The following is a 15,000-nucleotide window of genomic DNA, read 5'->3' on the forward strand; positions in this document are numbered from 1 at the left end:
TATGCCTTCAGTTAGTTGGTCGTCCGCTGGAATGTAATTCAAGACAGGAGTAATGCTGGATAAAAGTGTGTGGGGCACGCTTGTTTCATCTGACGACCGATGTAAAACACACACTCATTGTAGAGACTTACCGAAAGGTGTTTTTTCTCAAGCCCACTTTCTGCCAGTTTTAGAGATCCTCTCTCCGCGGTCTGTCTTTGTGCTAATGGAGACGAGTTAATGTCCCAAAGAGGGACTGAGACCCCGTTCCTGGGCGGGCAAACACGGTTAATGGCCTTGGGGCGTGAAAGCTGTGTGTGTGTGTGTGTTCATTAAGCTCGTGTTGATCTGTCATGTTTGTCCGCTGCTACAGGCCCGTGTTGTGAGATCTGACAGTAAAAACTCTTTCTGTTAGAGATTCCTCCACCGCTGCGCTTCTCGCTTCATAAATCGGCACATCCATAATCTACACTTTTCTGGTCCTGGGAGAACTACTAACCACTAACAGTGTGTCAAAATTATATCTGTCTAAATAACACACACCAGGCAATTAAAACATTAAAATATATCAGAAAATATTTTAATTGTGATCTTTGGGTCGAAGTTTACACATTTTACATCGTAAAATTATGTATTTAAAAGCAATAAATTAAAGTACATTAAATGCATTTTACAGTTGTTGTGATTTTTAAGAAATACAATTGTTTTATAATCATTAAAATTCAAAATAATGCTGTATCATGTCTGTAGCGTATTTTACAATGCAGTCCCACCGTCAGCCATAACGCTGGATTATTCACTGTTAGTAAAAGCAAGAATATGTTTCAATCAAATGCCATAAAACACAAACGCAGTAAAAATTCTCACATGTATTTTCTAAAGAGGTATTTTATGAAAACAATAATGACAATCTCTGGATAATGAACAGCACATAAACTAGCGTAAGTAAATATTTAAAATTAATTCAGAAATTGAACACTCAAAATGTTTGTTTGTCTTAACATAACGCATCAATTAATTTTATTTAAGAAATACATTTAATTTACATCTTGTGCTTTCCATTTTCCGCTCTCTCTTTCTCTGTGTGTAAAAGAGCCGTTGTGTTTCACAGTTAGGGCTTGAGGAAAAATAACTATGATGTGATTAGATCTGCAGTCGATTTGTGCTAAAGTGTCCATAATTAATATGAAATTACGTCTGTATCAACCTCACTGTACGTGTTTGTGCTCAGAGGAGTACTTCATATCATTTATAATATTCAGATTCATACTTTAACATGTGAATGTACACCTAGATCTGCATATATATATATATATATATATATATATATATATATATATATATATATATATATATATATATATATAATAATAAAAATATATTTATATAAATATAATAATGCTGCTGTCATTAAACTTTTTTTAGACATTATCAAATTCAAGTCCAGTTTTCACTGTTATTCTGGCAATGCTGTAATGATAATTTTACATTAAATGAAATGAGTGTGTTTGTGATGAATAAATATGTTGTATATTATTGTGTGTGTGGACAGGCTATTTGCTGTACGGTGGTGAACTGCAACTGTGCCAGTTTCCGACCCGGTAAGCTGAGGCGGCGACTCTGTGAACACTGCAGGCACGGCTGGGTCGCTCATGGTGAGATTCACATGAGATATTACATTTCACACACATGTTTTCTCATATCTTCACACCAGGCTTAACTCTCTCTGTCTTTATCACTTATTCTGATTTTCACAGTGCTTTAACTGAATATTCTGTGGTCAATACAAGTTCAGCTCAATCAGCCAAAAATGTTTATTACCCTAAGAAAATAATTTAAATGTCTTTCCGTTTCTTAAAAAAAAAAATATTTGTCTGTTTTTCTGTGAGGGACTTAGAAAAGAAATGAGTTGTGCTAATCTGTAAATGCTAGAACACAGAGACACGATGTAAACAATGTGGGATTTTACTGAGGAAAAAATGCTTACTTACCTTTGCTTTTTAAAATTATATCCAATTTTACAAATTGGTTTCAATAAAAATGTGATACCTAAACATTTCAGGAAATGAATTTAGCAACTGTACAGCTCAAATAATACGCACGTTGAACTGTTTATACAATTAGTTTATACAATTATAACTTTCCATTTCTAGTTTTAAATCCTCAAAGAATATATTGTGGTGATGATCAAGATTATGATACAAATGCTGATGTGTGAGTTTAAGTTGTTGAGTCTTAAATATTACTTTAATAAATATATTCAATGTGAAAGAAAGAAAGAAAGAAAGAAAGAAAGAAAGAAAGAAAGAAAGAAAGAAAGAAAGAAAGAAAAATATATAAAATAAATCTCTTCAATCTAAATTAATCTAGAGTTCTATATATTGAATTTATCATATTAACGCTGTGGCATAAATGGATACATTGATGGCCAGTTTACCAGGATGTTTTTTGTTATTATTGTTAGTTTGTAGATGATAATCATACACAATAATATCTGTAAATTCTCAGCTGTGGATGCACTTTAATTCCTATACATATGCAACCCATTCTGAAGTGACGCCAGAAATGCTGCTCATACAGATGCTTGGCTGTGTTGTAAACTGGTGTCTGTTTTGCTGAATTGCAGCTCTGAGTAAGCTGAAGGTTCATCACATGTACCAAGGAAGCCAGGTGGAGATTGTTCACTCCAATGTGGTGTTTGATATCTGTAGTCTGATGCTTTATGGGACTCAGGCCATCCCTGTGCGTCTGAAGATCCTGCTGGATCGGCTCTTCAGCGTCCTGAAGCAAGAGGAAGTTATCCAGATCCTCAATGCCCTGGACTGGACTCTACAGGACTACATCCGCGGCTATGTCCTGCAGGTGAGCAATCATCCCACTCGACAGCATACTTCAATCTGAGATGTATAATTACAAATTTGTGACACTTTCCACCTAAAATCCAGTAGTGAGCAACCAAGATTTCTTCAATCTACTTGCTTATCAAGTATTCAGGTGCTTGAATTAAATTCATGCTAGTTCCTCTTGTGGAGAATGTAAAGTTAAAACCTCTTCAGACCTCCAGATGAATGCTGTATGATAAAATATTTATTCTGGTTACAACATGAAGCTGCTGCATGACTTTCAAAGCCTGCTGGCACTCAAGAGTAATTACAGGCGGACTGCAAGACTTGCCCGACTCTGTCTGATCTGCCCCCCCGACAGGGAAACCCGCATCATCTAAATGAAGAGAAATTACGCTCGTGAACGCATCGCTCTGCTGCAGTAATTAGACCTCTCCAGTCCACATGCATTAGATGTATGGATGACTTGTTATTTAGTAACTCTGTCAATCTGTCAGAAGTTATGGAGGATTGTAGGGTCCTAGTGCAGGACATTTGTTAGTTTAGAATTCAAAATGCAAATGATATTCCGGCCCTACTTTATATTAGGTGGCCTTGAGTACCCTGTACTTATATCAAAAAATAAGTACAATGTACTTACTGTGTTCAAATTGTATTGCAAAACACCTTTGCTGATATTGAGGTGGGTATGGGTAGAGTTAGGGACAGGTGTGGTGGTGTGGGTCAGTTTAAGGGTAGAGTTAGGGACAGGTGTGGTGGTGTGGGTCAGTTTAAAGGTAGAGTTAGGGACAGGTGTGGTGGTGTGGGTCAGTTTAAGGGTAGAGTTAGGGACAGGTGTGGTGGTGTGGGTCAGTTTAAGGGTAGAGTTAGGGACAGGTGTGGTGGTGTGGGTCAGTTTAAAGGTAGAGTTAGGGACAGGTGTGGTGGTGTGGGTCAGTTTAAGGGTAGAGTTAGGGACAGGTGTGGTGGTGTGGGTCAGTTTAAGGGTAGAGTTAGGGACAGGTGTGGTGGTGTGGGTCAGTTTAAGGGTAGAGTTAGGGACAGGTGTGGTGGTGTGGGTCAGTTTAAAGGTAGAGTTAGGGACAGGTGTGGTGGTGTGGGTCAGTTTAAGGGTAGAGTTAGGGACAGGTGTGGTGGTGTGGGTCAGTTTAAGGGTAGAGTTAGGGTCAGGTGTGGTGGTGTGGGTCAGTTTAAGGGTAGAGTTAGGGACAGGTGTGGTGGTGTGGGTCAGTTTAAGGGTAGAGTTAGGGACAGGTGTGGTGGTGTGGGTCAGTTTAAGGGTAGAGTTAGGGTCAGGTGTGGTGGTGTGGGTCAGTTTAAGGGTAGAGTTAGGGACAGGTGTGGTGGTGTGGGTCAGTTTAAGGGTTGAGTTAGGGACAGGTATGGTGGTGTGTGTCAGTTTAAGGGTAGAGTTAGGGTCAGGTGTGGTGGTGTGGGTCAGTTTAAGGGTAGAGTTAGGGACAGGTGTGGTGGTGTGGGTCAGTTTAAGGGTAGAGTTAGGGACAGGTGTGGTGGTGTGGGTCAGTTTAAGGGTAGAGTTAGGGACAGGTGTGGTGGTGTGGGTCAGTTTAAGGGTAGAGTTAGGGACAGGTGTGGTGGTGTGGGTCAGTTTAAGGGTAGAGTTAGGGAGAGGTGTGGTGGTGTGGGTCAGTTTAAGGGTTGAGTTAGGGACAGGTATGGTGGTGTGTGTCAGTTTAAGGGTAGAGTTAGGGTCAGGTGTGGTGGTGTGTGTCAGTTTAAGGGTAGAGTTAGGGACAGGTGTGGTGTGGTGTGGGTCAGTTTAAGGGTAGAGTTAGGGAGAGGTGTGGTGGTGTGTGTCAGTTTAAGGGTAGAGTTAGGGTCAGGTGTGGTGGTGTGTGTCAGTTTACGGGTTAGGGTTAGGGACAGGTGTGGTGGTGTTGGTCAGTTTAATGGTAAATTAAGGGACAGGTGTGGTGGTGTGGGTCAGTTTAAGGGTAGAGTTAGGATCAGGTGTGGTGGTGTGGGTCAGTTTACGGGTTAGGGTTAGGGACAGGTGTGGTGGTGTTGGTCAGTTTAATGGTAAATTAAGGGTCAGGTGTGGTGGTGTGGGTCAGTTTAAGGGTAGAGTTAGGGTCAGGTGTGGTGGTGTCGGTCAGTTTAAGGGTAGAGTTAGTGACAGGTGTGGTGGTGTTGGTCAGTTTAATGGTAAATTAAGGGTCAGGTGTGGTGGTGTGGGTCAGTTTAAGGGTAGAGTTAGGGACAGGTGTGGTGGTGTGGGTCAGTTTAAGGGTAGAGTTAGGGTCAGGTGTGGTGGTGTTGGTCAGTTTAATGGTAAATTAAGGGACAGGTGTAATGGTGTGGGTCAGTTTAAGGGTAGAGTTAGGGTCAGGTGTGGTGGTGTGGGTCAGTTTAAGGGTAGAGTTAGGGACAGGTGTGGTGGTGTGGGTCAGTTTAAGGGTAGAGTTAGGGACAGGTGTGGTGGTGTGGGTCAGTTTAAGGGTAGAGTTAGGGTCAGGTGTGGTGGTGTTGGTCAGTTTAAGGGTAGAGATAGGGTCAAGTGTGGTGGTGTGGGTCAGTTTAAGGGTTGAGTTAGGGACAGGTGTGGTGGTGTGGGTCAGTTTAAGGGTAGAGTTAGGGACAGGTGTGGTGGTGTGGGTCAGTTTAAGGGTAGAGTTAGGGTCAGGTGTGGTGGTGTGGGTCAGTTTAAGGGTAGAGTTAGGGACAGGTGTGGTGGTGTGGGTCAGTTTAAGGGTTGAGTTAGGGACAGGTGTGGTGGTGTGGGTCAGTTTAAGGGTTGAGTTAGGGACAGGTGTGGTGGTGTGGGTCAGTTTAAGGGTTGAGTTAGGGACAGGTGTGGTGGTGTGGGTCAGTTTAAGGGTAGAGTTAGGGACAGGTGTGGTGGTGTGGGTCAGTTTAAGGGTAGAGTTAGGGTCAGGTGTGGTGGTGTGGGTCAGTTTAAGGGTAGAGTTAGGGACAGGTGTGGTGGTGTGGGTCAGTTTAAGGGTAGAGTTAGGGACAGGTGTGGTGGTGTGGGTCAGTTTAAGGGTAGAGTTAGGGACAGGTGTAGTGGTGTTGGTCAGTTTAATGGTACATTAAGGGACAGGTGTGGTGGTGTGGGTCAGTTTAAGGGTTGAGTTAGGGACAGGTGTGGTGGTGTGGGTCAGTTTAAGGGTAGAGTTAGGGACAGGTGTGGTGGTGTGGGTCAGTTTAAGGGTAGAGTTAGGGTCAGGTGTGGTGGTGTGGGTCAGTTTAAGGGTAGAGTTAGGGACAGGTGTGGTGGTGTGGGTCAGTTTAAGGGTAGAGTTAGGGTCAGGTGTGGTGGTGTGGGTCAGTTTAAGGGTAGAGTTAGGGACAGGTGTGGTGGTGTGGGTCAGTTTAAGGGTAGAGTTAGGGTCAGGTGTGGTGGTGTGGGTCAGTTTACGGGTTAGGGTTAGGGACAGGTGTGGTGGTGTTGGTCAGTTTAATGGTAAATTAAGGGACAGGTGTGGTGGTGTGGGTCAGTTTAAGGGTAGAGTTAGGTGTAAGGGAAGTGCCAACTGTGTAATTACAAATGTAACTATAGAAATTAATTACAGACGTAATTACATGCAGGTATTTTTTTAAATGTAAGTACAATGTAAAAACATGTATGTACACAATAAGTGCATTGTATCAAATGATTAATTAAAATGTTAGTACATAGTAGTTAAGGCCACCTGATATAAAGTGGGTCCGGTATTCCTTGTGTGTGTGTCTAGGATGTGGCCGGTAAGGTTTTGGACCGCTGGGCCATAATGAGCTTTGAAGAGGAGATCGTAACACTGCAGCAATTCCTGCGCTTCGGAGAGACGAAGTCCATCGTGGAGCTCATGGCTCTGCAGGATAAAGAAGGGCAGGCTGTCGTCATTCCCAGCACTAGGACCAACTCGGACATCCGCAGCTTCATCGAAAGCAACACGCAGCGCTCCGTGCGGACGCACACCAAAGCAGAAGCTGCCAGCTGCAGCAACGGACACCATTTTGAGACGCTGGTGAACAGTATGGCCCTCATGCTGCCATTGCAGCTGCTGAACTCTGCCCCGGCACCATTACTGAGCTCCAGCACAGACTCCAGCCAGCCGGAGGCCCAAACCAGACACGAGCCATCAGAACTGAGCCTGGACAGCACCGGCCCATTCGACACCGGCCCAGTGAGAGCTGAGCTGGACACACAGTCTCCAAAGATGGAGTCGGAGGAGTTCACCGTCAGTGGAAACTCATCTCCATCCACGGCTTGCACGTCCTCCATCACGTCTGAAATCACACACATGTCCCCGGAGAGCAAGATGCGGTGTGCGGAGAAGAGCGGCTGCCTGAAGAAGGGCCGTGTGTTCTGCAGTGCGTGTGAGAAGACCTTCTACGATAAAGGCACGCTGAAGATACACTATAACGCCGTGCATCTAAAGATCAAGCACAAGTGCACCATCGAGGGCTGCAACATGGTGTTCAGCTCCTTACGCAGCCGGAACAGGCACAGTGCGAACCCCAACCCACGGCTGCACATGCCGATGAACCGCAATAACCGAGACAAGGACCTGCGAGGTGGCCTGAGCCCGAGCCATGAGGACGGGCCTGAGGCGGAGAAGAGAGACTTTATCCCAGAGAACAGGACCAGCTTCATCATCCGCAATGCTGAGCCCAAACTACACAGCTCTCTATCCAGCATGAGCCAGAGCGGCGGGATCCTCTTCCCCAATCTGAAGACTGTGCAGCCGGTTCTTCCCTTCTACAGGAGTCTGGTGAGCCCGGCTGAGCTGGCCCATACGCCGGGCAGCCTGCCCTCGCTGCCACTGCTGTCCTCATCTGTGCCCATCAGCGCCAATCACACAGAGCCCGCGCCCAAGAAGAAGTCTCGCAAGTCCAGTATGCCCATCAAAATCGAGAAGGACGAGCTGGCGGCTGGGGGTGTGTCCGAGGAGGAGGAGACTCCGCCCCCAAGCCCCTGCACAGACACACACAGGTGTGACATCATCAGCCGGGGGCGTGACCCTGTGGCCTGTGAAGCTCCTCCCCACCCCGCCCCTAGCTCACAGGACTCAGTGTGGGACAAGCGCCCCCTGGAGGACAGTCGTATCATCTCAGCTCCGTCTCTCTTTCACACTAACCCTGATGATGAGAAGGAAAGGGACAGCTCAAAATGTGAAGAACCAACCTGCAGTTCCCAGCCAGACCAGCCCTGCAGCCACCGAGCGGCCCATTTCACACACAGCGCTGACAGCTGTGCAGATGGCGTCAGTGACCCGGAGACCGTGTGTCCAGATGATCCAGAAGAGCAGACTCATCCCTGTGAGATCTGCACCAAGACTTTTAAAAACCCGTACAGTGTCAAAATGCATTATCGAAACGTGCACTTAAAGGAGATGCACATGTGCACTGTGGATGGCTGCAATGCTGCATTTCCGTCGCGCCGCAGCAGAGACCGGTAAGGGCTTCAGAGAACTCAGTGTGTGTGTGTGTGTGTGTGTATAAAGATTTGGCTTTAGAGAACCCAATGTGTGTGTGTGTGTGTGTGTGTGTGTGTGTGTGTGTGTGTGTGTAAGCGTTCGGCTTTAGAGAACCCAATGTGTGTGTGTGTGTGTGTGTAAGGGTTCGGCTTCAGAGAACCGAATGTGTGTGTGTGTGTGTGTGTGTGTGTGTGTGTAAGGGTTCGGCTTTAGAGAACCGAATGTGTGTGTGTGTGTGTGTGTGTGTGTGTGTGTGTGTGTGTAAGGGTTCGGCTTTAGAGAACCGAATGTGTGTGTGTTTGTGTGTGTGTGTGTGTAAGGGTTCGGCTTCAGAGAACCGAATGTGTGTGTGTGTATGTGTGTGTGTAAGGGTTCGGCTTTAGAGAACCGAATGTGTGTGTGTGTGTGTGTGTGTAAGGGTTCGGCTTCAGAGAACAGAATGTGTGTGTGTGTAAGCGTTTGGCTTCAGAGAACCGAATGTATGTGTGTGTGTGTGTGTGTGTGTGTGTGTGTGTGTGTGTGTAAGGGTTCGGCTTCAGAGAACCGGATGTGTGTGTGTGTGTAAGGGTTCGGCTTCAGAGAACCGAATGTGTGTGTGTGTGTGTGTGTGTGTAAGGGTTCTGCTTCAGAAAACCGAATGTGTGTGTGTGTAAGGGTTCGGCTTCAGAGAACCGAATGTGTGTGTGTGTGTGTGTGTGTGTAAGGGTTTGGCCTCAGAGAACCGAATGTGTGTGTGTGTGTGTGTGTGTGTGTGTTTGTGTAAGGGTTCGGCTTCAGAGAACCGAATGTGTGTGTGTGTGTGTGTGTAAGGGTTCGGCTTCAAAGAACCGAATGTGTGTGTGTGTTTGTGTGTGTGTGTGTGTGTAAGGGTTCGGCTTCAGAGAACCGAATGTGTGTGTGTGTGTGTGTGTAAGGGTTCGGCTTCAGAGAACCGAGTGTGTGTGTGTGTGTGAAAGGGTTCGGCTTCATAGAACCGAATGTGTGTGTGTGTGTGTTTGTATAAGGGTTCTGTTTCAGAGAACCGAATGTGTGTGTGTGTGTGTGTGTGTAAGGGTTCGGCTTCAGAGAACCGAATGTGTGTGTGTGTGTGTGTGTGTAAGGGTTCGGCTTCAGAGAACCGAATGTGTGTGTGTGTTTGTGTGTGTGTGTGTAAGGGTTCGGCTTCAGAGAACCGAATGTGTGTGTGTTTGTGTAAGGGTTCGGCTTCAGAGAACCGAACGTGTGTGTGTGTTTGTGTGTGTGTGTGTAAGGGTTCGGCTTCAGAGAACCGAATGTGTGTGTGTGTTAGGATTCGGCTTCAGAGAACCGAGTGTGTGTGTGTGTGTGTGTGAAAGGGTTCGGCTTCATAGAACCGAATGTGTGTGTGTGTGTGTTTGTATAAGGGTTCTGTTTCAGAGAACCGAATGTGTGTGTGTGTGTGTGTGTGTAAGGTTTCGGCTTCAGAGAACCGAATGTGTGTGTGTGTGTGTGTGTGTAAGGGTTCGGCTTCAGAGAACCGAATGTGTGTGTGTGTGTGTGTGTGTGTGTAAGGGTTCGGCTTCAGAGAACCGAATGTGTGTGTGTGTGTGTGTGTGTTTGTGTAAGGGTTCCGCTTCAGAGAACCGAATGTGTGTGTGTGTGTGTGTGTAAGGGTTCGGCTTCAGAGAACCGAATATGTGTGTGTGTGTGTGTGTGTAAGGGTTCGGCTTCAGAGAACCGAATGTGTGTGTGTGTGTAAGGGTTCGGCTTCAGAGAACCGAATGTGTGTGTGTGTGTGTGTGTGTGTAAGGGTTCAGCTTCAGAGAACCGAATGTGTGTGTGTGTGTATGTGTGTGTGTGTGTGTAAGGGTTCGGCTTCAGAGAACCGAACGTGTGTGTGTGTGTGTAAGGGTTCGGCTTCAGAGAACCGAATGTGTGTGTGTGTGTGTGTGTGTGTGTGTAAGGGTTCGGCTTCAGAGAACCGAATGTGTGTGTGTGTGTGTGTGTGTTTGTGTAAGGGTTCGGCTTCAGAGAACCGAATGTGTGTGTGTGTGTGTGTGTAAGGGTTCGGCTTCAGAGAACTGAATGTGTGTGTGTGTGTGTGTGTGTGTGTGTAAGGGTTCGGCTTCAGAGAACCGAATGTGTGTGTGTGTTTGTGTGTGTGTGTGTGTGTGTGTGTGTGTGTGTGTGTGTGTGTGTGTGTGTAAGGGTTCGGCTTCAGAGAACCGAGTGTGTGTGTGTGTGTGTGTGTGTGTGTGTGTGTGTGTGTGTAAGGGTTCGGCTTCAGAGAACCGAATGTGTGTGTGTGTGTGTGTTTGTGGGTGTGTGTGTGTGTAAGGGTTCGGCTTCAGAGAACCGAGTGTGTGTGTGTGTGTGTGTGTGTGTGTGTGTGTGTGTGTGTGTGTGTGTGTGTGTAATACATTACACCAGACACATGACAGTGTTTGTGTTGAAGCATCAGCAGTCCGGCCCGGCTCCAGCTTTGACATGTACGGTTAATTCCTGGTTGTTTGGAGTTTATATATAATATTTATTTAATAAAATGTATTTGTATATTATACCAAAAGGGTCAACACTAAAGAGTGTACTGGTTATTTGCCCTGCGAAATTTTCACAAATTTTGAATTTTAATAAATAATGTTAAATAAAGTCAAGTATACAGTCAGAAACAAAAATAAATGAACAAATTACAAGCAATAACACAAATAAATACAATAGAACAAAGTAAGAATGAAATAAACCTTTTTCAGATCTAAATATACTGAAGTGTTTTTAATATTAAAGCTGAAGATGTTATTAAGTCAAGAGCAGATTTGAGCAGTTATTTAAATTCATTTTTTGTTCTTTAATTAACATTAATTATATTAAGCTACTGTCACATTAAGAGCAAATGCACAGAAGTCACACATCTGATTTTCTCTCATCTGTTTACGTTCATATAATATATCATATCATATAATATTTTACTTGTATAAGCGTGATCAATTGCAAAAAGGAGTAAGGGCACGCTGTCTGAGACTCATCTTTCAAACGGTGTAAAGTCATGTGAATGTGTGTGAAGACCGTGGTCATCTTCTAATAACGCTGTCTAGTTTCAAAATAACAAGTGGACTTTTTATACCAAGCAGCCGAAAAGCAGGATCCCTCAAAATCTGGAGCTGAATTGAACATCGGCCGTTATTTGTCAGGGGGTTAAGGTGGGCCGTGGAGCCGGGCCTGTTAAGATTTGAGGACTGATTTTTTGCATGAAGAAAGTTAGAAACAAGAGCAGTTGGATTTCTCTTCAAATGTTTTTGCTTTTAATTCTCTAGACACAGTGCAAACCTGAATCTGCACCACAGGCTGTTGACCAAAGATTATTCAGGAACGTCTTCTCTCCGCAGAGAGCATCCTGATCTCCCTCAGATCCTCCTGAAAGGCAGTCAGCGCACAGGCCTGGTGTTCCCCATGAGTAAATGCCTGGAGAGATCAGCGGAGCCAGCAGAGGGCGCTGTGGAGAGCGAAGCCGTGCTGGATCTGAGCACCAGAGGAAGCCCATCCTGGGACTCTGATATGGGCAGTGAGGAAGGGCTCCCTCTGGAGGACAGCGACGAGAGCTGCGACGGAGCCACTCCACCAAACCTACAGCCGTCTCTCAGCTCTACACCCATCACATGCCATCTCTGCCAGAAAGTTTACAGCAACAAAGGCACATTCAGGGCTCACTACAAAACTGTGCACCTTCGCCTCCTTCACAAGTGCAAAGTTCCCGGCTGTGACACCACATTCTCCTCTGTTCGGAGCCGCAACCGGCACAGCCAGAACCCAAACCTACACCGAAACCTTGTGATGAAAACCTCCCTAAATCAGGAGTAGGACACACACACAGCCATATTCTCCCAAACACACACACACACACACACACACACACACACGCAGCCATATTCGCCCAAACACACACACTTAACGAGTCACTCTTAGCAATTAGGGTTTAAAAGCACTCTGGCCATTGTACTGTACAATCAAGCACAACTGGAAGGACAATCATATTTATAATAAACCTTGATGTCTTTTACCTTTTTAATGTTAAGATATGTTTTCATCTCTACCGTAATATCTACTTGAGAAACTTTACTTATATTTATTGTTTTTATTAAGTGTGGGACAGAAAGACAGATGCCTAAAACTGACTGAAGAAATAACAAAGCAAAAGATTGAAGTGACAGAGCTGCTCGCCAACACCCCAGAAAGCACACAGAGAACGGTTTGAATCACCTTAATAGACCCTTAAACCAATCAGTGCTGTTATACAGTATGTTAAGTCCCTAGTTCTCCATCCAAAGCCACATAAAGTCCTGTGGTGTTCTCCTTCACTTATCCACTGAGGGACCATCTGCGCTCATCTCAGCCTGAGACAGGACATCGGTCAGCAGATTAGGGAAAGAGCGGGCGAGCGAGCAATGCCGAGTGTTGGTGAGAGAGCCTTCGGGAGACGGAGCTGGTCATTTTCTGCTAGTATATTTGTGTTTGCTTGCTGTTCAGATTTGTTTTTAGTGAAGTTGACAGATTGTGTTGCCATTTCAATCAATATGCTCTTTAAAGAGGCTGTTGTGTTCTTGTTGAGTAAGTTATTGTATGTATGTGTTATTTTAGGGGCCAAGCAACTGCAGTGTTTGTCTTCTTCTTCTTCTTCTTCTTCTTCTTCTTCTTCTTCTTCTTCTTCTTCTTCTTCTTCTTCTTCTTCTTCTTCTTCTTCTTCTTCTTCTTCTTCTTCTTCTAACCCTGTCACTTAAACTCTATAGCACAAAACAGCTCAAATTCTGACTTTTCTTTTGCCTTTCAGTCATGCGGTACACAATTCTTTGTGATGAAATGCATTATTTTGGCAGGATTGACTTTGTGTTCACACTTTCTTCTTGTCGTGAAATCTGAAGAAATCAGTGAAATCTGTCATATTGTTCCCCCTCTCAGTCCTTTTTACATTTGTTACATTAAATAATGCTATATGGTATTAAATTGACTTGTAACTCCCGCTGTTGTGCTTGGCCCCTTAATTGCTGCTTGCAGTTATATTGCTATAGTTGTTATTCTTGTGGAGACCAAAGATTCTTAATCCAGGATGAGTGAAACCAAACACATGGACACACCAGCGTCCTGTACATGCTAAGACAGAGCTTGCTCTAAAGACTGGAGATTCAGTTTTGTAATACATTTTCATCAGTTTAATACGATGCTGCTTTATAATGAGCATGAGTAAAGTTGTCAGGATCGTCCCAGTGAAGATTAGACTGAGGTCAGCAAATGAAAAGACTCGTACAAACACACACACACACACACACACACACACACACACACACACACACACACACACACACACACACACACACACACACACACACACACGGACATTTATTCCTTTAACTTTTAACTTTGCTTTATATGTACAATCTTTTGTAACCCTAACCACCAACAATGTATGGTGAAATGTGATAGGCAGGGATATCAGGATTATAATAACAATATAACCCTAACCCACAATCATTTATTTGTGTTCAATCATTTCTGTCTGTGTTAATAAACAATCTAAAAATATCAGTAACTTTATACTTTTATACATAAACTTAGTTAAGCAGGGGAAGCAAATAAAATATTCACAAAGTTTGGTTATTTTCTGTGATATGTGTGGTTTAAAAATGATGTAAGGACCGGTTGGCCTTTGCAGACGCGCTGATCCTCGGATGATGTGACCTCATTCACTAGAACTCGTTTATTTTGCAGACATTTTGGTTGTTGTGTTTGTTTTTCTGTCCTTTGCACAGTTTACACTGGGTTCACTAAAATACCTGTGACTAGATGCAGATTACAGGACATGAATAACAGACGGCATGCAAATAAAAGTTAAAAAAAAAGAAGTATACACATGGCATAGAATGAGGAATCTTGTCTATCACACACTCCGTTTCACACGAGGAACTGCAAATGTAATGTGTGTTTTTAAATATAGAAAGCTAAGCATTATGATTGTGATTGTGGGTCATAAACATGAATGATAGCGAACACAGAGCTTCTGTTGAACTTTGATCACAGCACAAATGTCACATCAGGTAATATTGTTACATTTAAAATGTTATTAAATGTTATTATTTATAAATGACTGTATTTTTGGCCAAAACAAGTTTTATTTACCCTAAACCCTAAAGGACAATCTGAGACAGGCGTCTTGTCTGGCTAAAGTAAAAAACATCCACTTTTTAATCATTTCCCACCTGACTTTTCCCAAAACACTGTGCATGGGGAAATGTTTATTATATTTTACTTAATCAATTTATTTTCTTTTTATGTTAAACAAATAGGTAAAATCTACAACGTATTATTTCTGTTTTTCTGTTTTAAAATTAGATTATTATATTGTATATATATATAATTTAACAGCTTCTATATGCAATTGCTGTCAGGTAACACTTTTGTTTGCAGTGATCTGGCTCCACCTGCTGGCTCATGACAGACTGACGTATTGTGTTTGATCAGTGGATGTTCTCATTTCTTATTCCTCAGCTCTACACCATAAGGGCAGAATCGGCGCTGGGTGCGAGGGAACAAAGTGAGGACGCAGGAGTCGAAGGAAAGCTTATTTGTAAATTGGAATATTTTTGATCACTTGAGGGTCATCAGCTGCGCTCGAGGGATCTGCTCTTATGTTGTTGAAGTTTAGTTATTTAAGAAATTATAAAATATTAATGAAAAAGGAAGATACCTTGTTGAAATATGTGTGATATGTGATTTATTTAAAGGTCAGGCATAAAATAAAAAGACTTTAA

The 15,000-nt window shown here is 43.8% G+C and overlaps 1 protein-coding gene across 3 annotated transcripts in view; it reads left to right on the plus strand.

Annotated features, from left to right (window-relative positions):
• The window catches only part of bnc1 (basonuclin zinc finger protein 1), a 13,887-nt gene extending 674 nt beyond the window's left edge, over positions 1–13,213 (plus strand). The window contains exons 2-5 of one of the 3 annotated variants that reach the window (XM_067419237.1): positions 1,532–1,634; positions 2,606–2,841; positions 6,521–8,223; positions 11,515–13,213. In XM_067419237.1, coding sequence (XP_067275338.1) covers positions 1,532–1,634; positions 2,606–2,841; positions 6,521–8,223; positions 11,515–12,058 — 2,586 coding nt within the window. In that variant the 3' untranslated portion in view covers positions 12,059–13,213. The remainder of the gene's footprint in view (positions 1–1,531; positions 1,635–2,605; positions 2,842–6,520; positions 8,224–11,514) is intronic. The other 2 variants (XM_067419238.1, XM_067419239.1) reach the window with 2 other exon arrangements.
• Positions 13,214–15,000: the final 1,787 nt, after the last annotated feature.

Source organism: Pseudorasbora parva, chromosome 16, assembly GCF_024679245.1.
Source record: "Pseudorasbora parva isolate DD20220531a chromosome 16, ASM2467924v1, whole genome shotgun sequence".
In the NCBI taxonomy this organism is placed as follows: Eukaryota; Metazoa; Chordata; class Actinopteri; order Cypriniformes; family Gobionidae; genus Pseudorasbora; species Pseudorasbora parva.